Source organism: Microcaecilia unicolor, chromosome 2 (assembly GCF_901765095.1).
Source record: "Microcaecilia unicolor chromosome 2, aMicUni1.1, whole genome shotgun sequence".
Taxonomy (NCBI): Eukaryota; Metazoa; Chordata; class Amphibia; order Gymnophiona; family Siphonopidae; genus Microcaecilia; species Microcaecilia unicolor.
This window is the reverse complement of record NC_044032.1, coordinates 657,649,694-657,673,511: the sequence shown is the minus strand read 5'-3', so window position 1 is coordinate 657,673,511 and position 23,818 is coordinate 657,649,694. Positions and strand designations below refer to the sequence as shown.

The 23,818-nt window shown below is 46.9% G+C and overlaps 1 protein-coding gene across 1 annotated transcript in view; it reads left to right on the top strand.

The window, feature by feature from the left end:
* Window positions 1–14,001: 14,001 nt before the first annotated feature.
* Window positions 14,002–23,818, top strand: part of MAD2L1 (mitotic arrest deficient 2 like 1) — a 40,912-nt gene continuing 31,095 nt past the window's right edge. The window contains exons 1-2 of the mRNA XM_030192719.1: window positions 14,002–14,228; window positions 22,662–22,808. Of these exons, the coding sequence (XP_030048579.1) occupies window positions 14,156–14,228; window positions 22,662–22,808 (220 nt within the window). The 5' untranslated portion in view covers window positions 14,002–14,155. The remainder of the gene's footprint in view (window positions 14,229–22,661; window positions 22,809–23,818) is intronic.

Below are 23,818 nucleotides of genomic sequence, written 5' to 3'. Positions count from 1 at the left end.
GTAGACTTATACGGTCTGTGCCAGAGCCGGTGGTGGGAGGCGGGGCTGGTGGTTGGGAGGCGGGATAGTACTGGGCGGACTTATACGGTCTGTACCCTGAAAAAGACAGGTACAAATCAAGGTAAGGTATACATAAAAAACTAGCACATATGAGTTTATCTTGTTGGGCAGACTGGATGGACCGTGCAGGTCTTTTTCTGCCGTCATCTACTATGTTACTATGTAAATACAAAACCTACTATGCATCCAACTTCTCCGTTATAGGCAGCCAACTTTGCAATGCCATACCAAGATTCATCCAAACTACTACTACTATTTAGAATTTTTATAGCGCTGCACAAACATAGAAGAAAGACAGTCCCTGCTCAAAGAGCTTACAATCTAATAGACAATGAATATCTTCGCTTCGCGTTCCAAGACGTATGAGCAGAGACTTGCTGACCTGAACATGTATACCCTGGAGGAAAGGAGGAACAGGGGTGATATGATACAGACGTTCAAATACTTGAAAGGTATTAATCCGCAAAAAAATCTTTTCCGGAGATGGGAAGGCGGTAGAACGAGAGGACATGAAATGAGATTGAAGGGGGGCAGACTCAAAAAAGATGTCAGGAAGTATTTTTTCACGGAGAGGGTGGTGGACGCTTGGAATGCCCTCCCGCGGGAGGTGGTGGAGATGAAAACGGTAACGGAATTCAAACATGCATGGGATATGCATAAAGGAATCCTGTGCAGTAGGAATGGATCCTCAGAAGCTTAGCCGAAATTGGGTGGCAGAGCAGGTGGGGAAAGAGAGGTTGGTGGTTGGGAGGCGAGGATAGTGGAGGGCAGACTTATACGGTCTGTGCCAGAGCCGGTGATGGGAGGCGGGACTGGTGGTTGGGAGGCGGGAAATACTGCTGGGCAGACTTGTACGGTCTGTGCCCTGAAAAAGACAGGTACAAATTAAGGTAAGGTATACACATGAGTTTATCTTGTTGGGCAGACTGGATGGACCATGCAGGTCTTTTTCTGCCGTCATCTACTATGTTACTATACAATTGTATTATCTTTATAAAACTTTGTATCCATACATTGTAAGCCGCACTGAACCTGCTATTGAGCGGGAAAGAGCGGGGTATATAAATGCAATAAATAAATAAATATACTGAAGAATAAATTTGTTTGATGGGCAACTGCTGCCATCTGCTGGTGGCTGTGCTGAATAGCAATATTAATGCAAGCAATGACAGAAGATAGGACTGCAAAAGCCATGGTCTCGGAGCCAGTGAAGCAAACACAGAGGAAAAAAAACCTTCGCAAACACAGCGAAGGTGCCAAAATGTTGAAAGATGACACTGTAAATTGCAATTGAACCCCAGGATCCCCCACTACACTAACCACTATTTATTTATTTTTATTTATTGCATTTGTATCCCACATTTTCCCACCTATTTGCAGGCTCAATGTGGCTTACAAAGTTTTGTTAACATTGTCATTCCTAAATATCAGATACAATTAGTATTGTGCAGAGATTAAGTAGGGAAGCGAGAAGAGGGAAGGGAGTGATTAGGCTAATTATAGAAGGTAAGCTACACTAGGCTACTCCTCCACTAGCAGCATTCCATGTAAAAATAGTGAAAGGGAAATGGGACTTGACATACTGCCTTTCTGAGGTTATTTTTTTTTTTTGCAACTACATTCAAAGCAGTTTACATATATTCAGGTACTTATTTTGTACCAGGGGCAATGGAGGGTTAAGTGACTTGCCCAGAGTCACAAGGAGCTGCAGTGGGAATTGAACCCAGTTCCCCAGGATCAAAGTCCACTGCACTAACCACTAGGCTACTCCTCCACTCATTCCACCAATAAGAGCCAACCTCATCAGTGATGTCACAATGGCTTGATTGCCCAATACAGTTCCCCAGGATCAAAGTCCACTGCACTAACCACTAGGCTACTCCTCCACTCATTCCACCAATAAGAGCCAACCTCATCAGTGATGTCACAATAGCTTGATTGCCTGATACTTGGCTCACTTCTGATACTGTGATGTCATAAGGGAAAGGGGGAAAGGGAAATGGGACTTGATATACTGCCTTTCTGAGGTTTTTGCAACTACATTCAAAGCGGTTTACATATATTCAGGTACTTATTTTGTACCAGGGACAATGGAGGGTTAAGTGACTTGCCCAGAGTCACAAGGAGCTACAGTGGGAATTGAACCCAGTTCCCCAGAATCAGAGTCCACTGCACTGACCACTAGGCTACTCCTCCACTAGCAACATTCCATGTAGAAGCCTGCCCTTGCACATCACTAATGCGGCCGCGCAGGCTTCTGTTTCTGTGAGTCTGCCGTCCTGCACGTACGTAGTGGAATAGCAACATTCCATGTAGAATCTCAAATAGTAGCAACAGAATCTCAATAGTAGCAACATTCCATGTAGAATCTCAAATAGGGAAAGGGAACTGGGACTTGACATACTGCCTTTCTGAGGTTTTTGCAACTACATTCAAAGCGGTTTACATATATTCACGTACATATTTTGCACCAGGGGCAATGGAGGGTTAAGTGACTTGCCCAGAGTCACAAGGAGCTCAACTCAGTTCCTCAGGATCAAAGGCCACTGCACTAACCACTAGGATACTCCTCCACTAGGAGCATTCCATGAAGAATCTCAAAATGGGGAAATGGGACTTGATATACCGCCTTTCTGTGGTTTTTGCAACTACATTTAAAGCAGTTTACATAGTATATAAGGGGCAATGGAGGGTTAAGTGGCTTGCCTAGAGGCACAAGAAGCTGCAGTGGGAATTGAACCCCAGCATCTTCTACTGTACTAACCACCTGGCTACTCCTCCACTACCAACATTCCATGTAGAATCTCAAATAGGGAAAGGGAACTGGGACTTGACATACTGCCTTTCTGAGGTTTTTGCAACTACATTCAAAGCGGTTTACATATATTCACGTACATATTTTGCACCAGGGGCAATGGAGGGTTAAGTGACTTGCCCAGAGTCACAAGGAGCTCAACTCAGTTCCTCAGGATCAAAGGCCACTGCACTAACCACTAGGATACTCCTCCACTAGGAGCATTCCATGAAGAATCTCAAAATGGGGAAATGGGACTTGATATACCGCCTTTCTGTGGTTTTTGCAACTACATTTAAAGCAGTTTACATAGTATATAAGGGGCAATGGAGGGTTAAGTGGCTTGCCTAGAGGCACAAGAAGCTGCAGTGGGAATTGAACCCCAGCATCTTCTACTGTACTAACCACCTGGCTACTCCTCCACTACCAACATTCCATGTAGAATCTCAAATAGGGAAAGGGAAATGGGACTTGATATACTGCCTTTCTGTGGTTTTTTGCAACTACATTCAAGACTGTTTACATAGTGTATACAAGTATTTATTCGTTGAAGGGTTAAGTGACTTGCCTAGAGTCACAAGGAGCTACAGTGGGAACTGAACCCAGTTCCCCAGGATCAAAGTCCTCTGCACTAACCACTAGGCTACTCCTCCACTAGCATATGCAAGGGTGTATTGATGGAAAATTATAGGAAACGTTGCATTCACTTTCTTCTTTTTTTATCCTTTCTTTCAAAAATAAGGAGGAAAAGACCTCATAAAAACTGTTGTCAATGGTACTGAGGCTCAAGTTTAAATGTAGCCACTCAACTCTGTACTCGATCAAAATGTGATCATAGATCTAAAAACCTCTAAGTATGTTTCATAGTTTCAAAAACACCAAAACTTTAATCAACATCAATGCGAACTACTAAACATATATCAAAAATAGAAAGGTCACACTTAGCTTAGGATCCTAAATACCAGACAACAAAACCCATACCAGAATTGGACAAAACCAAACTCTCTATACTTGACTGCCTAAATTACTCTGTCACGTATGAACTTTAATGCAATACCACTTTACTTCTCATTCCGGAAATGGCGATCGCCATTACGGAACAACGTAAGCCACATTGAGCCTGCAAATAGGTGGGAAAACGTGGGACACAAATGCAACAAATAATAATAATACCGATTTGAGATGAATAGAAAGTTGGTGGCACTGTCAAATGTTCAAACAATGATGTCCATTATATTCATCATAACAAGTGATACGGCGTCACTTAACCCTCCATTGCCCCATGTAAGCCGCATTGAGCCTGCCATGAGTGGGGAAGCGCAGGGTACAAATGTAACAAAAATAAAATAGATAGTATTGGAGATTCTACATGGAATGTTCCTATTTGTAGATTCTACATGGAATGTTGCTACTATTGGAGATTCTACATGGAATGTTGCTATTCCACTAGCGAAGGCTGCGCAGGCTTCTGTTTCTGTGAGTCTGACATCAGACTCACAGAAGCAGAAGCCTGCGCGACCACATTGGTGATCTGCAAGGGCCGACTTCTACATGGAATGTTGCTACTATTGGAGATTCTACATGGAATGTTGCTGCTATTGGAGATTCTACATGGAATGTTGCTATTCCACTAGCAACATTCCATGTAGAAGGCTGCGCAGGCTTCTGTTTCTGTGAGTCTGACGTCAGAGTCACAGAAGCAGAAGCCTGCGCGGCCACATTGGTGATCTGGAAGGGCCGACTTCTACATGGAATGTTGCTAGTGGAATAGCAACATTCCATGTAGAATCTCAAATAGTAGCAACAGTGGAGGAGTGGCCGAGTGGTTAGGGTGGTGGACTTTGGTCCTGGGGAACTGAGGAACTTCAGGCACAGGCAGCTCCTTGTGACTCTGGGCAAGTCACTTAACCCTCCATTGCCCCATGTAAGCCGCATTGAGCCTGCCATGAGTGGGAAAGCACAGGGTACAAATGTAACAAAAATAAAATAGATACTATTGGAGATTCTACATGGAATGTTGCTACTATTGGAGATTCTACATGGAATGTTGCTATTCCACTAGCAACATTCTATGTAGAAGGCTGCGCAGGCTTCTGTTTCTGTGAGTCTGACGTCCTGCAGAAGCCTGTGCGGCCACATTGGTGATCTGCAAGGGCCAACTTCTACATGGATAGTGGAATAGCAACATTCCATGTAGAATCTCAAATAGTAGCAACAGTGGAGGAGTGGCCTAGTGGTTAGGGTGGTGGACTTTGGTCCTGGGGAACTGAGGAACTGAGTTGGAATCCCACTTCAGGCACAGGCAGCTCCTTGTGACTCTTGGCAAGTCACTTAACCCTCCATTGCCCCATCTAAGCCGCATTGAGCCTGCCATGAGTGGGAAAGCGCAGGGTACAAATGTAACAAAAATAAAATAGATACTATTGGAGATTCTACATGGAATGTTGCTGCTATTGGAGATTCTACATGGAATGTTGCTACTATTGGAGATTCTACATGGAATGTTGCTATTCCACTAGCAACATTCCATGTAGAAGGCTGCGCAGGCTTCTGTTTCTGTGAGCCTGACGTCAGACTCACAGAAGCAGAAGCCTGTGCGGCCACATTGGTGATCTGCAAGGGCCAACTTCTACATGGATAGTGGAATAGCAACATTCCATGTAGAATCTCAAATAGTAGCAACAGTGGAGGAGTGGCCTAGTGGTTAGGGTGGTGGACTTTGGTCCTGGGGAACTGAGGAACTGAGTTGGAATCCCACTTCAGGCACAGGCAGCTCCTTGTGACTCTTGGCAAGTCACTTAACCCTCCATTGCCCCATCTAAGCCGCATTGAGCCTGCCATGAGTGGGAAAGCGCAGGGTACAAATGTAAAAAAAAAAAAAAAAATTTCCTTCTTACAAGTCGGCTGAGGTCCCGATGGGGACCTGTTTCGCTGATGGCTTCTTCTGGAGACCTTGCCACAACTAAACTGGTGCTGTCTACTAATCTAGTTTGATAGCACAAACCAGATAACTAGACAGCACCAGTTCGGAAAAAAACATTGCCAGTTAGTAGTTAAAAAGGCTTTAGTGTACTTAAAAAGTTAAGGCAAGTACATCACTGTTTAGTAATGATAATTTTAGATTGTTGTTACAATCCCTCATTTTATCAGAAATTGATTATTGCAATGTGTTATATGTGGGGTTGCACGGTCTCATTAAGGAAGATATTACAGGCTGTGCAAAATGCAGCAGCCAGACTAGGAACAGGTCTCTTAATCATCTGAGTAATTTCAGTTTAAAGAAAATACATCTAATCTAACATCAACATGGATGACAGGATTTTAACTAGTGATGCTCATCAGATCGGGCACAGGAACACAGGTATTGAATTCTGGAAGTCTGCCAAGAGTGGGGTTTAGTACACTTACAGAACGGGAACGGAAGGATCGAGACCAGAGCAGAGGAGAGAATAGCATTATAGGAAGAGACAACCTCGTCGACAGACTTGGATAACATAGTGGATGAGAGGAAAGGTGAACCGTTGACGGAGAGAGTGCAAGTCAACGGCCTGAAGATTCCTAAATGTGTTGGTGGTGATTGGATAAGACTGATGGGGAGGGTAATTATGTATAAAAGTTATTAGATGATGGTCAGAGAGGTGAAAAGCTAAGGTGGAGAAACTGAAGAGTGAGCAATTGGAGAAGAAGACAAGGTCAAGGCATTGGCCATGCTGGTGAGTAGGGATAGTGGAGCATAGCTGGAGCCTGAGGAGGTTAAGTCTAAACATTTTTTATTGAACGCAGGAAAAGGTACAAGGCAACAGCAAAACACTGACAATCTTCAATATTTATAACTTTTAACAGTCCCCAATCTAAGATCCCTCCCTCCCCAAAGATAAGACTGGAACTGATACAGCACAAGCCCAACCCAGCATCCCATAAACATGACATATACTCGAGTACTAAGAAAACAGACTGATGAAATTAACGAAGAGCAGCAAAAGAAAAGGGGGGGTCATCATCCTTGACATAGGTACGCCTCCCTCCTCCCTCATACCAACCCTAAAAGCCACAGGTCACCACTGGCCTTGTTTCTTATGGATTCCGGTGACCAAAAAGAAAAAACAGTTAAGCGGAAAGAGAGAGGGCTGCAGAAAGGTAGGACTACTGCCATGGAGAACCGGAGGTGGTGGAGAGGAAAACGGTAACGGAATTCAAACATGCGTGGGATAAACATAAAGGAATCCTCCTCAGAAGGAAAGGATCCTCAGGAGCTTAACCGAGATTGGATAGCAGAGCTAGTAGTGGGAGGTGGGGCTGGAGGTTGGGAGGCGGGGATAGTGCTGGGCAGACTTATACGGTCTGTGCCAGAGCCGGTGGTGGGAGGCGGGGATAGTGCTGGGCAGACTTATACGGTCTGTGCCAGAGCCAGTAGTGGGAGGTGGGGCTGGAGGTTGGGAGGCGGGGATAGTGCTGGGCAGACTTATACGGTCTGTGCCAGAGCCGGTGGTGGGAGGCGGGGATAGTGCTGGGCAGACTTATACGGTCTGTGCCAGAGCCAGTGGTGGGAGGCGGGGCTGGTGGTTGGGAGGCAGGGATAGCGCTGGGCAGACTTATACGGTCTATGCCAGAGCCGGTGGCAGGAGGCGGGGCTGGTGGTTGGGAGGCGGGGAGAGCGCTGGGCAGTCTTATATGGTCTGTGCCGGCGCCGGTGGGAGGAGGCGGGGCTGGGGGGTGGGAGGCGGGGATAGTGCTGGGCAGACTTATATGGTCTGTGCCAGAGCCGGTGGCAGGAGGCGGGGCTGGTGGTTGGGAGGCGGGGATAGTGCTGGGCAGACTTATATGGTCTGTGCCAGAGCCGGTGGCAGGAGGCGGGGCTGGTGGTTGGGAGGCGGGGATAGTGCTGGGCAGACTTATACGGTCTGTGCCAGAGCCGGTGGTGGGAGGTGGGGCTGGAGGTTGGGAGGCAGGGATAGCGCTGGGCAGACTTATACGGTCTGTGCCAGAGCCGGTGGTGGGAGGCGGGGCTGGTGGTTGGGAGGCAGGGATAGCGCTGGGCAGACTTATACGGTCTATGCCAGAGCCGGTGGCAGGAGGCGGGGCTGGTGGTTGGGAGGCGGGGATAGTGCTGGGCAGACTTATATGGTCTGTGCCAGAGCCGGTGGCAGGAGGCGGGGCTGGTGGTTGGGAGGCGGGGATAGTGCTGGGCAGACTTATATGGTCTGTGCCAGAGCCGGTGGCAGGAGGCGGGGCTGGTGGTTGGGAGGCGGGGATAGTGCTGGGCAGACTTATACGGTCTGTGCCAGAGCCGGTGGTGGGAGGTGGGGCTGGAGGTTGGGAGGCAGGGATAGCGCTGGGCAGACTTATACGGTCTGTGCCAGAGCCAGTGGTGGGAGGCGGGGCTGGTGGTTGGGAGGCAGGGATAGCGCTGGGCAGACTTATACGGTCTATGCCAGAGCCGGTGGCAGGAGGCGGGGCTGGTGGTTGGGAGGCGGGGATAGCGCTGGGCAGACTTATATGGTCTGTGCCAGAGCCGGTGGTAGGAGGCGGGGCTGGTGGTTGGGAGGCGGGGATAGTGCTGGGCAGACTTATATGGTCTGTGCCAGAGCCGGTGGCAGGAGGCGGGGCTGGTGGTTGGGAGGCGGGGATAGTGCTGGGCAGACTTATACGGTCTGTGCCAGAGCCGGTGGTGGGAGGTGGGGCTGGAGGTTGGGAGGCAGGGATAGCGCTGGGCAGACTTATACGGTCTGTGCCAGAGCCAGTGGTGGGAGGCGGGGCTGGTGGTTGGGAGGCAGGGATAGCGCTGGGCAGACTTATACGGTCTATGCCAGAGCCGGTGGCAGGAGGCGGGGCTGGTGGTTGGGAGGCGGGGATAGTGCTGGGCAGACTTATATGGTCTGTGCCAGAGCCGGTGGCAGGAGGCGGGGCTGGTGGTTGGGAGGCGGGGATAGTGCTGGGCAGACTTATATGGTCTGTGCCAGAGCCGGTGGCAGGAGGCGGGGCTGGTGGTTGGGAGGCGGGGATAGTGCTGGGCAGACTTATACGGTCTGTGCCAGAGCCGGTGGTGGGAGGTGGGGCTGGAGGTTGGGAGGCAGGGATAGCGCTGGGCAGACTTATACGGTCTGTGCCAGAGCCAGTGGTGGGAGGCGGGGCTGGTGGTTGGGAGGCAGGGATAGCGCTGGGCAGACTTATACGGTCTATGCCAGAGCCGGTGGCAGGAGGCGGGGCTGGTGGTTGGGAGGCGGGGATAGTGCTGGGCAGACTTATATGGTCTGTGCCAGAGCCGGTGGCAGGAGGCGGGGCTGGTGGTTGGGAGGCGGGGATAGTGCTGGCAGACTTATATGGTCTGTGCCAGAGCCGGTGGCAGGAGGCGGGGCTGGTGGTTGGGAGGCGGGGATGGTGCTGGGCAGACTTATACGGTCTGTGCCAGAGCCGGTGGTGGGAGGCGGGGCTGGAGGTTGGGAGGCAGGGATAGCGCTGGGCAGACTTATACGGTCTGTGCCAGAGCCAGTGGTGGGAGGCGGGGCTTGTGGTTGGGAGGCAGGGATAGCGCTGGGCAGACTTATACGGTCTGTGCCAGAGCCAGTGGTGGGAGGCGGGGCTGGTGGTTGGGAGGCAGGGATAGTGCTGGGCAGACTTATACGGTCTGTGCCAGAGCCAGTGGTGGGAGGCGGGGCTGGTGGTTGGGAGGCAGGGATAGCGCTGGGCAGACTTATACGGTCTGTGCCAGAGCCAGTGGTGGGAGGCAGGGCTGGTGGTTGGGAGGCAGGGATAGCGCTGGGCAGACTTATACGGTCTGTGCCAGAGCCAGTGGTGGGAGGCGGGGATAGTGCTTGGCAGACTTATACGGTCTATGCCAGAGCAGGTGGTTGGGAGGCGGGGCTAGTGCTGGGCAGACTTATACGGTCTATGCCAGAGCCGGTGGTTGGGAGGCGGGGATAGCGCTGGGCAGACTTATACGGTCTGTGCCAGAGCCAGTGGTGGGAGGTGGGGATAGCGCTGGGCAGACTTATACGGTCTGTGCCAGAGCCAGTGGTGGGAGGCGGGACTGGAGGTTGGGAGGCAGGGATAGCGCTGGGCAGACTTATACGGTCTGTGCCAGAGCCAGTGGTGGGAGGTGGGGATAGTGCTGGGCAGACTTATACGGTCTATGCCAGAGCCAGTGGTTGGGAGGCGGGGCTGGTGGTTGGGAGGCGGGGCTAGTGCTGGGCAGACTTATACGGTCTGTGCCAGAGCCGGTGGTGGGAGGCGGGACTGGAGGTTGGGAGGCAGGGATAGCGCTGGGCAGACTTATATGGTCTGTGCCAGAGCCAGTGGTTGGGAGGCGGGGCTGGTGGTTGGGAGGCGGGGCTAGTGCTGGGCAGACTTATACGGTCTGTGCCAGAGCCAGTGGTGGGAGGCGGGACTGGAGGTTGGGAGGCAGGGATAGCGCTGGGCAGACTTATACGGTCTGTGCCAGAGCCAGTGGTTGGGAGGCGGGGCTGGTGGTTGGGAGGTGGGGATAGTGCTGGGCAGACTTATACGGTCTGTGCCCTGAAAAAGACAGATACAAATCAAGGTCAGGTATACACAAAAAGTAGCACATGAGTTTATCTTGTTGGGCAGACTGGATGGACCGTGCAGGTCTTTTTCTGCCGTCATCTACTATGTTACTATGTTACTATGTATTCAGCAGAAGGCTTCTGCCCCGTGGTGTCGTATGTTGAATGTAGCTGTCCCAAATCATCAGACGGGTTTTCTTGCTTCTAAAAGAACCATGCGCCTCCCCAGCAAACAGCTGATTAATCTGATTACGCCTTTTCCAATAGGCTGGTGGTTCAGGAGATGTCCACGACTATAAAACACATTTACGTGCTAACAAGCGCAGTTTATGGATTAGTAAAGTCTCCCCGTTAGAGCTCCCTCTATCCAACAGGAGATTGACAGGGGAATTCAGCAGGGGTTTACCTGTTATAGCTGAGATATATTGTACAATGTCATTCCAGGACTGCCGGATCTGCGGGCTAGCCCAGAAGGAGTGAAACAAAGTATTGTCCGAGCCTAGGCATTTAAAACAGGGGATTGTATTCGACCTGACATATAATTGCACTTGAGTGAAATAGGCCCTATGTAAAGTACAAAAATAACATTCTCTAAGGTCAGCATTAGAGGTTAAACCTGGGACACCCTTTATGTTGTTGTTGTTACATTTGTACCCCGCGCTTTCCCACTCATGGCAGGCTCAATGCGGCTTACATGGGGCAATGGAGGGTTAAGTGACTTGCCCAGAGTCACAAGGAGCTGCCTGTGCCTGAAATGGGAATCGAACTCAGTTCCTCAGGACCAAAGTCCACCACCCTAACCTCTAGGCCACTCCTCCACTCCATGTTATTTAATAACACCCATAGCTGTGGCGGGCCGCTTGCGAAGTTCCATTGCTTGGCTGTTGGCCTTGCGGGATGGCAACCGATTCTAAAATTGGACCCTTCCAAGCTGGACCCGATTGTTCTGGACATATTGTGGGGCAGAGCTCATGACTTGTCCACAGAACTCAGCTTTTCCTCCTTGTCATCCTAGACGGGAGCTGGTTCGGAGGGCTGCCCCATTGCTGGAACTTTGTTCTTTCGCAGTCCTGAGGGTCTTAGTCTGCCGTTTCCAGAGTGGGGGAAGTCGCTGGCTCACTCCCTTTGGCTGCAGGCTCTGTCTTTTCAGTCCATGGCTTTTCTCCTGTCCGGTCAGCCTTGCGTGGCCGTTGGCCAGTTCTTGAAAGGGGCATTAGGTCTCAGCTGCCTTCAGGTATCTCTGCTGTGACGCGTTTCTACTGTTTGATTCTTGTGTTTGGCAGCAGTTTTCCTCCTATTCAGCGTTTCGGGGAGGGGGGGGGGGGTGCGCAGTGGTGACCCGCCCCGGGTGTCAGGCACCCTCGCTACGGCACTGTCTACCTATGAAATGTTATTCTGTTACTATACTTCCTCTGTGTACATCTGTATGCTGCACTAGCCATCATGTTTGAAAATATAAGTGAAAAATTAAATTAGAATGCTACCAACAGTAAAGAACAACGTGGATGCAGCAGCTCATAGGTTTACTTGCTTTTGTTTTGAGTGTACGGGGGGGGGGGGGGGGGGGGGGGATGGGATGAGAGCTGTGCCGGAGAGTGAAAACAGAGATTACCTCTCCACACCAGAAATCTCAGTAGAAATCCAGGCCAAAGTATCAGCCTGCCTGTCTGACATTGCTGCCTGGATGTCTCAGCGCCATCTGAAACTAAACATGACCAAGACTGAGCTTCTTACCTTTCCCCCTAAACCAACCTCTCCTCCTCCCCCATTCTCTATTTCTGTGGATAACACTCTCATCCTTCCTGTCTCATCAGCTGGTAACCTTGGGGTCATCTTCGACTCCTCCCTCTCCTTCTCTGCACATATTCAACAGACTGCTAAAACCTGTCGTTTCTTTCTCTATAATATCACCAAAATTCGCCCTTTCCTTTCTGAGCACACTACCAGAACCCTCATCCACACTCTTATCACCTCTCGCTTAGACTATTGCAACTTGCTTCTCACAGGTCTCCCACTTAGCCATCTCTCTCCTCTTCAATCTGTTCAAAATTCTGCTGTACAACTAATATTCCGCCAGTGTCGTTCTGCTCGTATTAGCCCTCTCCTCAAGTCACTTCACTGGCTTCCTATCCGTTTCCACATACAGTTCAAACTCCTCTTGTTGACCTATAAGTGCATTCACTCTGCAGCTCCTCAGTACCTCTCCACTCTCATCTCTCCCTACATTCCTCCCCGGGAACTCCGTTCACTGGGTAAATCTCTCTTATCTGCACCCTTCTCCTCCACTGCTAACTCCAGACTCCGTTCCTTTTATCTTGCTGCACCATATGCCTGGAATAGACTTCCTGAGCCGGTACGTCAAGCTCCATCTCTGGCCGTCTTCAAATCTAAGCTAAAAGCCCACCTTTTTGATGCTGCTTTTAACTCCTAACCCTTATCCACTTGTTCAGAACCTTTATTTTACCACCACCTTCTCTTACATGAGCACGCAGTTATGGAATGCGTTACGCGCAGAACTGAAAACAATCAACGAAACATGTACCTTTCGCAAATCTCTGAAGACATATTTCTTCAACAAAGCCTACAATGAGAACGTACAGCCCCACTAATCCACTTCACCAACCCATTCAGTTATGAAAGCCCACCTTCTATAAATACCCTAATAAATCCCTTCGTTCTCTTTCTTCCCTTAATTAATCTGTACACAATACTAACTATACTTGAAACACTGGAAAAACCTTGTTAATAATACTATGTAAGCCACTTTGAGCCTGCAAATAGTTGGGATAAGGTGGGATACAAATGCGACAAATAAATAAATAAAACAAATAAAATCCTCACTTTAATATTCCCTTATCTCTTGTTTGTCCTGTTTGTCTGTCCTAATTAGATTGTAAGCTCTGTTGAGCAGGGACTGTCTCTTCATGTTCAAGTACACAGCGCTGTGTACATCTAGTAGTGCTATAGAAATGATAAGTAGTAATAGGAGTCTTTGGGATTCCGGAATCTTGCTACTCTTTGGGATTCTGGAACCTTGTTACTGTTTGGGATTCCGGAATCTTGCTACTCTTTGTCCTTATCCCTTATTTGTTCTGTTTGTCTGTCTTGATTAGATTGTAAGCTCTGTGGAGCAGGGACCATCTTTTCATGTTCAAGTGAACAGCGCTGTGTATGTCTAGTAGTGCTACAGAAATGATAAGTAGTAGTAGTCTTGAGGATTCTGAAATCTGGCTACTCTGGGATTCCGGAATGTTGCTACTCTGGGATTCTGGAATGTTGCTACTCTTTGTCCTTATCCCTTATTTGCTCTGTTTGTGTGTCCTAATTAGATTGTAAGCTCTGACTGTCGCTTCATGTTCAAGTGTACAGCGCTGCGTACGTGTAGTAGCGCTTTAGAAATGATTAGTAGTAGTAGTAATTACCCTGTTTGGCTTCAGCGTGTTGACGTCACTTCGTGTCTCGTTTTATCCAACCTGCTGCAACCTCCTTGCCTCCAACCCAACAGCGGAAGTAAACAAACCTCAGTGAGCCGATAGGTCTGGTTTCCTCCGCGAGAAGGACGGGCAGCCAGTAAGAAGAAGCTCCCTTGGCGCTATTGGCCTTTCCAGCGCAGAAGATAGATAGCGTTGTAGTGCGCGTGCGCGGCCGGGCTGACGAGGCGGGACAACAACAACGCGTTGGGCGTTTTTGAACGGAAAAAGGCGGGAAGGGAAGAAAGTAAACGTCAGCGGCGGCCTTGGCTTGTCCTGACCTTTTCCATCCGTTCCTTCCCGGCAAGACGATGGCGACACGTCAGCTGGTCCGCAGCGGCATCACCCTGAAGGGCAGCGCCGAGATTGTGGCCGAGTTCTTCTGTGAGTGGGGGGAGGGGAGGGAGGGAAGGGGTTAAGGAGTTGCTGTGGTCAAGTGTTTGTTTGTTTGTTTCTGAGACCAATGAAACGGGTGCTAGTAAAGGTGTTTGTTTTCTGCAATTAATGTTTTGAAAGGGAGATTTGGGATAATTGTGTTGTCATGAGGTAATGATTAGTTTTCATTTTTCTGTTGTGTGTAATAGTATTTTTTTTATTTGTTTTTTGTTGTTGTTGTATTGTTCTTCTGGGAGGGGGGAGGGGGTTAAGGAGTTGCTGTGGTACAGAAGTGTTTATTGACTCCTTCCGCAACCTCGGAGTCATCTTTGACTCCTCCTTCTCCTTCTCTGCGCATGTCCAGCAGATAGCCAAGACCTGTCGCTTCTTCCTCTTTAACATCAGCAAAATTCGCCTTTTCCTCTCTGAACACACCACCCGAACTCTCGTCCACGCTCTCATTACCTCTCGCCTGGACCAGGGTTGCCAGGTGGAAATTTTTTTTCCAGCCCAAAACCCGCCCAAACACAAACCCCGCCCCTGACACCCCCACCCCCGCGTCATCACCCCTGCCGTCATCAACCCCGCCTCCCCGTCATCGGCCCCGCCTCCCACGTCATCGGCCCCGCCTCCCACCTCACTAACCCCGCCCATAAAACGTCACTAACCCCGCCCCCCCCCCCCCCCCGCGGCCGAAAAAACCGCCCTGAAGCCCAAAAACAGCCCAAAAAACCGCAACCCGCCGCGGGCAAAAATTTCCCGCGGCGGGTCGCGGAAAACCGCCCAATTGGGCGGTAAAACCGCCCACCTGGCAACACTGCAACTTACTCCTCACCGGCCTCCCACTTAGCCATCTATCCCCCCTTCAATCTGTTCAGAACTCTGCTGCACGTCTCATATTCCGCCAGAACCGATATACTCATATCACCCCTCTCCTCAGGTCACTTCACTGGCTTCCGATCAGATACCGCATTCAATTCAAGATTCTCCTCCTTACCTACAAATGCACTCAGTCTGCTGCCCCTCACTATCTTTCTACCCTCATCTCCCCTTACGTTCCCGCCCGTAACCTCCGTTCACAGGATAAATCCCTCCTCTCAGTACCCTTCTCCACCACCGCCAACTCCAGGCTCCGCTCATTCTGCCTCGCCTCACCCTATGCTTGGAACAACCTTCCTGAACCCTTACACCTGCCCGTCTTCAAGTCTTTGCTTAAAGCCCACCTCTTCAATGCTGCGTTCGGCACCTAACCCTTACCGTTCAGTGAATCCAGACTGCCCCAATTTGACTGCCCCTATCGGACCGACTGTTCACTTGTCCTTTAGATTGTAAGCTCTTTGAGCAGGGCCTGTCCTTTTATGTTAAATTGTACAGCACTGCGTAACCCTAGTAGCGCTATAGAAATGTTAAGTAGTAGTAGTAGTAGTTATTTGTTTGTTACATTAATACCCCACATTTTCCCACCTATTTGCAGGCTCAATGTGGCTTACATAAGTTATTATTATTATTATTATTTGTATAGCGCTACCAGACGCTGAACACCTGATTATAAAGAGACAGTCCCTGCTCTAAAGAGCTTACAAGAGCAAAAAAAAAAAAATGAAGGGGTTGGGACTGCTTATGAGGAAAAGCTAAAACAGCTAGGGCTCTTCAGCTTACTACTACTACTTAGCATTTCTATAGCGCTGCCAGGGTTACGCAGCGCTGTACAATTTTAGCATGCGGAAGGACAGTCCCTGCTCAAGAGAGCTTACAATCTAGAGGTTACAAACTCTGTAGTCAGTGTAAGTATCATGAATGGGGAAGGTGGTTAGGCGCCAAAAGCAAGGGAGAAGAGATGGGCTTTGAGTAAGGACTTGAAAATGGGCAGGGAGGGCGCATGGCGTATGGGCTCAGGAAGACTGTTCCAGGCATAAGGTGATGCGAGGCAGAAGGGGCGGAGTCTGGAGATAGCGGTGGTGGAGAAGGGTACAGAGAGGAGTGATTTGTTCTGAGAGCGGAGGTTACGGGTGGGAACATACGGGGAGAGGAGGGTAGAGAGGTAATGGGGGGCTGCAGATTCAGTGCACTTGAAGGTCAATAGGAGAAGCTTGAACTGTATACGGTAGCGGATCGGGAGCCAGTGAAGCGACTTGAGGAGAGGGGTGATATGAGAGTATATCATATAAGATGTCAGCTATCGTTGTCTAGGGTTGGTCCCAGGGTCCACTTCACAGAGGCAGTGGGTTCCCAAAGAATACGCAATCCACACAGATTTGGATATATAGAGTATATTATATTTGCATATATGTATTGGCTCGCAGCACTTAGTACAGGAAAAAGGGTACAAGCTGTCTTGGTGTGTATGTTTAGAGGGAGGGAGAAAGAAAGGATAAGGTGTTTGTTCATAGGAAGAAAGACACCTTGGACTAGGGCTGTCTGAGAAGGGGGGGAGCAGAGCCAGGTGCGCTGGTGGCTAAAGATGGAGGTGTGCAGAGAAAGAAGAAGAAACAAAGACAGTCCAGCAGAGTCCCATGCCCTCTGCTGCAGGGAGAAAGAAAGAGGGAGACCTAGTGCCCTGGACACAGAGAAGTGCCCGGGGGCAGTAGACCCCAAGCTGAGCTCTGTGCTCTGCTGCACTGAGAGAGACAGAGCGAGATATAGCTTGGGGAAGAGACGACTGAGGGGTGATATGATAGAGGTCTACAAAATTAATGAGTGGAATACTAGTATCCAGGGGCATACAATGAAGCTCTTAAGTAGAAAATTTAAAACCGGAGAAAAGTTTCTTTATTAAACTCTGGAATTCGTTGCCAGAGAATGTGGGTAAGCAGTTAGGTTTGGATAACCTCCTAAAAGGAAAGTCTATAAGCCATTATAAAGATGGACTTGTGGAACATCCACTGCTAATTTCTAGGATAAATTCTATTTTACTGTTTTGGGATCTTGCCGGGTACTTATAACCTGAATTGACCACTGTTAGGATACTGGGCCTGATGGACCTTTGTTCTGTCCCAGTATGGCAACCAGGGGCGTAGCCAGACACCCAATTTTGGGTGGGCCTGGGTCCAAGATGGGTGGGCAGAAGAACTCCATTTGTCTCACAGGTGATTTGGTCTCTCCCTCTCTCGCCTGCATGCCATATGGAGGCATATTTTCAAAGCACTTTGGGAGGCTAAGTTCCATAGGTTTCTATGAAACTTTGGGAGGCTGCTTTGAAAATGAGCTTGAAAGTCTCTCAAACATCCCACCCCCTCTCCTACATACCTTTTAAATAGCAGATTTTCACCAGCAGCGAGCAGCAACTAATACACACTGCTCATGTTGGCCCCAGAGCCTTCCCTCTGATGCAACTTCCTGTTTCCACATAGGCGGGAATACATCAGAGGGAAGGCAGTGGGGCTGGTGCGAGCAGTATGTATCAGTCACTGCTCAATGCAGGTGAAGATCTGCTATTTACAAGGTATGCAGGAGGGACAGTCGTTGGGAGTTTTTGGCTGGTGGGGCTTGGGGATCATAGGTGTGCTGCTACTGAGTGGGCCTGAGCTCAAAGTGGGTGGGCCTGGGCCCACCCTTGGCTACACCACTGATGGCAACACTTATGTTCGTGTGTTATCTAGTTGAACCGACAGCCTTACCCCCCCTCCCCCAAACCCATTTAACTTGTTAAGTTGAATGTAGACAAAACTGCTCTGCTGTGGGTAGGAGGGGAAAAAACAGCCTATTTTATTTGACCCAAGTTAGAGCATCTTTCTTGGTTGTCTTCAGACATTGGTTTATACTTTTGTGTTTTCTAGAATTAACTATTGAAATTCTTATTACTTAGGCTGTATTAATACATATTTGGCTAGATTGCAGCTTTTACAGAACACAGCTCTGCCAGGCTGATTTTGAATGACCAAATTTGATAGGGTGACTCCGCTTTTATTAGAATTGCACTGGCTTTCAGTAAAACCCCAAATATAATTTTAAGATTGTTTGGGGTTTTTTTTAAAGATTTGTAATGGGTTAGTTTCCATTTATGTGATGTCATTGAAAGTCGCTGATTCAGGCCAAAAGTCCCAAAGGACTTAACATTTGAATAATTGTAACCTTCCAGCGGCTTCTTTTTACTTGTTTGATTTCTACCTGAAAGAAATTGGTTAGTACTGCTTTTCCAGTTTTGTAGAATGCCCCGCCTACTTCCCTAAGGGGTGAACAAAAAATTGTGTTAAATTTATAAAACTTGGTTGTTTGTGAAATATCTTAGCTAATGTTGCTTATTTCCCCCCCCCCCCCCCCCCCCCCCCTTTTTTTGTTTTTAATACATGTAGTTTTCACCAATTGGGTAACAGTGCAGAGCTCTTGGCAGAGACGGTATATAAAATTTCTGTTAATGTTAGTCTACAGACCCACTCCCCCACCCCCTGATCATTAAATAAACATCCTATAAAAATAGCTAATGTTGCTTATTCCTCCTTTTAAAAAAATACATGTAGTTTTCACCAGTTGGGTGTTTTTTTTTAAAATTTGTAAACAGTGCAGAGCTCTTGGCGGAAACGGTATATAAAATTTCTGTTAATGTTAGTCTACAGACTCACTCTCCCACCCCTGATCATTAAACAAACATCTATAAAAATACAGGTTAAAGTAACATGTTTTTGTGGCTTTCGGGATCTATTGGTTTGAGTGCCCCAGGCAATGCCCTATTCTTGCCTTATTCTTGGGCAGGCCCTGAAAGGGGGTGAAGTACTTCTGAGCGTGAAAGGGAGAACAGATCCTGGGAATGATCATACCTGATGAGCTTAAGGTGTTCAAACAGGTAGAAAAGCCAGACATGGCTTGGGTGCATAAGGAAAGGAATAGCCAGCAGGAAAAGAAGTGATATTGCCTCTCAACTCTTTGGTCAGACCTCATTTCCAGTACTGTGTGTACAATTCTGGAAACTGCACATTTAAAATGATATAGAGGGTGCAGTCGTTCCTGAGGGCAGCTACTAAAATGATAGACGTCATAAGGGGAGGAGTCAAGATGGTGACAGGAGAGGTTGCACTGGTGTGAGCTGCATCTGGTTTTTCTGCTGTATGAAGTATCGGCCCTAGTGGGGAAGCAAAAGGGCAAGGTACATACCTTGCCCACTGAGGATGGTGCCGGAGTCCTCAGCCAACAGACTACGAACCAGTAGGATTCCTGTGCTGGAGGCAAGTTGTACTTGAAGTATATTTTTAGAAAATTATAAATAAATATTGGAAAAATAGACCTTATGAAGTATTGAGACAAATTTAAAGATCTTAAAATCTATAGTTTGGAAGAAAGGCAAGATATTTAAATGTCCTTAAATACACAGGAGGAGAGCCTCTTTCAATTAAAATTAAGCTCTAGAATGAAGGGACATAGGCTACAGGTGAAAGGGGAGGATAAGTAATTTAAGAAAAAAATTTTGTTTTGAAAGGGATGGTGAATTAACGTCCCAGCAGAGGTGGTGGAGACGAGGACAGAAACATGTAAAAATGAAGGTGGATAAAGACCATTGATCTATCCAGTCTGCCCATCCATACCCTCCACTATCCCTTCCTCTCCCTTAGAGATCCTATGTACTTGTCCCGTACTTTCTTGAATTCAGATACTGTCATCTCCACCACCTTGAAGAAATATTTTCCTTAAGTTACTTCTGGATGTGCCCCTTCAATTGAGAGTCTCACCTCCTGTGCATTTAAGATAGAAACTTTTGTTGTTGTTGTTGTTGCATTTTTATTGTAGTAAGAAAGCATACAAAAAAAACAGACTACAGATTCATAATACAATATCGAATAACACAATTACCCAATATCTGTATAGTCCGCTGGTATCCCCTTCTTTGAAACAACACAGCATATTAACATTTCTCCCCTCCCAAACAAACAAAAAAACCCATCCCACAAACCTAAGGCATTAAGCAGTGAACAAAGAGGAATCAGGACTAGCTGACCATTGTATATAAGAGTCCCAAGTTTGATGATACTTCACAATAGATCCAGTATGGCTCACTGTCAGCTTAGACATCAGATGAATATAGTCCAATTTGCAGATGATCCTCTGAGGACCAGGGAGTGTCAGCTGCTTCCATGCTGCCGCAAGGGTGAGCTTGCTAGCCACCAAGATATGAGTGACCAACCGATGGACAGGCTTCTTCACTGCCACTGGTTTGAAATGAAGAAGACAATAATCTGTTCGCATGGGATAAGACACCTTGGTCACACTGTAGACAAGCTTCAAGACCATAGTCCAAAACTTTTGAGCATGAGGACATGACCACCAAATATGAAACGTATCCCCAATCTGACCACATTGGTGCCAGCACTGAGCCGATTCCAATTGAAACATCTTGGCCAGATGGGGGTATAATACCAACGATACCAAATTTTATTCCCACTTTCTACCAGCCCACTAGATATAGAAACTTTAAGCAAAGACTTAAACACCCTCTCCCATCTAACACTATATGCAGGTTGTAAAGAGCAAATACTGAGGAAACTTTAAACAGCCCAGAACACAGCAGCCAGACTCATCTTCGGAAAACCAAAATACGAAAGTGCAAAACCCTTACGAGAGAAGCTACACTGGCTCCCACTCAAGGAACGCATTACTTTTAAAGTATGCACATTAGTCCACAAAATCATTCACGGTGAAGCCCCAGCCTACATATCTGACTTAATAGACCTACCACCCAGAAACGCTAAAAGATCATCCCGAACTTTCCTCAACCTTCACTTCCCTAATTGCAAAGGCATAAAATACAAAGCGCTGCACGCATCAACCTTTTCTTATATAAGCACGCAACTCTGGAATACACTACCATGCAACCTGAAAACGATCTACGAACTAACCAACTTCCGCAAATTATTGAACACTCATCTCTTTGATAAAATGTATTGAAAGGATCAAAACACATGAAGTCCACACACACTGTTAGTAATGCATCAATACATTCTCTTCTGAATTCTTATCCCCCTTAATTTATACCTTTACTCACAGAAAAATGTTATACCGAATGTTCTCCTACTATTGTTTTGTTGCCTTATCGGTTTCCCGTTGTTTCTTTCCATTGTTCTTTCCCATTGTTCTATTCCCTCAACGATACTCTGACTTTGTCTTCGCATAACTCCTCACAATGTAATCCATAACAGAGTTGTAACAAATTGTATTTCCATCATTCACAATGTATTGTAAGCCACACTGAACCCGCAAATAGGTGGGAAAATGTGGGATACAAATGCAATAAATAAATAAACATAGTCATATGAGACACCCAATGCCGTCTCCCACTTCAAGAGAGAGTATTGGATGGGTTGAGTGCGTGAAAGAAGGGCCTTATATATGCGTGAAACACATCCTTTCCCCCTCCATTGGCCATCGTGCACTCCAAAGAAGTCTCCACAAGGCCCAACTCCCCCTTCGCTCTACGCAAAATAAAGTCCCGTGCTTGACCACTGAAAGGCACTAGGGGCCGGGAGACCCTATTCATCCCTCAAATCACTAAACGGTAGCAGTTCCCCTTCCTCCCATATCTGAAGATAGAAACTTTTAAATACCTCTGTGGCATATCGCCTGTCTTGCCTTTCTTCTAAACTCTATATATTGAGATCTTTGTCCCCATATGCTTTGATAAGCACTGAACATTTTAGTAGCTACCCTCTGGACCGACTCCATCATGTTTTTATCTTTTAGGTGCAGCCATAAAAGTAGACATGATGCTAGGAATTATTAGGAAGGGGATGGAAAACAAGACCAAGAATATTATAATGCCTCTATCACTCCATGGTACAACTTCACCTTGAATATTGCATCCAATTGTGGTTGCTGTATCTCAAAAGATTATAGTGGAATTGAGAGAGGTTCAAAGAAGGGCGACCGAAATGATAAAGGGGATGGAACTCCTTCCATATGAGGAAAAGCTAAAGAGGTTGTGACTCTTCAGCTTGAAAAAGAGATGACTGAAGGGGGGAGGGGTGATAAGAGGTCAAAAGTCCCAGAGTGGTGTAGAATGTGTAAAAGTGAATCTTTAAAGTACAGAGACTAGGGGACACCAAGAATCCAAGAGTTATCGTCAATCCTTAGAACCTCGCCTGTTGTACCCATTAAGGAATTAAAGCTGACATTTTCATAATCAACAAATCAAATAGTTTTTGACTTTAATCTGTTAAGTTTCAGAAATTTATTAGAGGCCCAAGTATCTATTCCTGCAATAGTTTTTCAGGTATGTCGATGAATTTTTACATTTCTCCTTAACAGGACACATCTTGGTGCATCAGTAAGCAGACACCTAATTTTGAATGCTCCTATTTCACTTTATAACACCCCAGTACCTTTTCTGGGTGGTAGTAGAAACAGAAGGCCCCTTTTTGGTCTGACTTCTGTATAATTATCAGCACTGCTTCAACTCTGGTCTGATACATGTTGTCTACTTTTGAAAACCTGTAGACTAAAGCTTTCATTCCATTTCAGTTTGTGGGATTAACAGCATTTTATATCAACGGGGGATTTATCCACCTGAAACCTTCACACGAATTCAGAAATATGGGCTGACACTTCTTGAAACAACAGATACTAAGCTGAAGCTCTACCTGACCAATGTGGTCAACCAGCTGAAAGGTATGCAGTGGGTGACTTGATTTTGGTCATCGTGGTAAGTGGGTTTTTTTTTTTTTTTTTAAATACTTGCCATTGTAGCTGAATTCAATTCTGATACTCAGAGTGGACAGCAGCTGGTGCAGAATATCCAAGTTCAGTGTTGGCTGTTGGCCAAAAAGCGATAACGAAAAGAAGGGAACCAATAAATAAAGTCCTCCACAAAAATAAATAGATATGAGGAACAAAATAGGAATGTCACAGTAATTTTTATTTATTTTTGTGGAGGACTGTCACAGTAGTAATATATTATTCCTAAGAAAAAAAGGAGAAAAGGAATATGGAAGCATTAGATATCTACCAGTGGCAAGGCTGTTGGATCTCCTATAGCACAAAGCAATTTCAAATCCTTGAGCCTACTGCATGTTATCAGTTGCAATGAAAAGTAAAAAAGTTATCATAACTGCTGAGATTACTGCGACAGACGGTCCACGTGCGTAACGGTCTTTTTTAAGACCATTTTTAAGATCTTGTCTGCAGATCTTTTATCCTTGGAATCTTTTATCTGCGTTTTGAGATTCCTTTGATGTGTTATATTCATTGTTCACCTTGATTAATAAGACTCCTGATGTAGGCCTATCCAGCCGAAACACAACGTGTCGAGTCATTTTTAATGTGTGATTGTTATATTATCATTTGTTTGAAAATTATTAAATTTTGGTTTTTTAACGATAATTTGGTTCCATTCTTTGGATAGCCTGGCTTATATTCCCACCTTTTTTACTTTTCATTTCACGCCTCGTGGGATCTATTGAGTTCTCCACTTTTTGTGGATTCTCTCTAGACTATAGCACTGTTATCAGTTGCATCCATAAACCAAAACCTCCATAAAGCTAATGATATTTTTATTTGTTCTTATTATACTACTTCATCAAAAAATCTCTCAAAGTAAAACATGACACAAAACCTATTACAAGATCACATGCCACTGAATTTTTGTTCCTCCTTATATCTAACTGTTTAAAGAGCAGCAG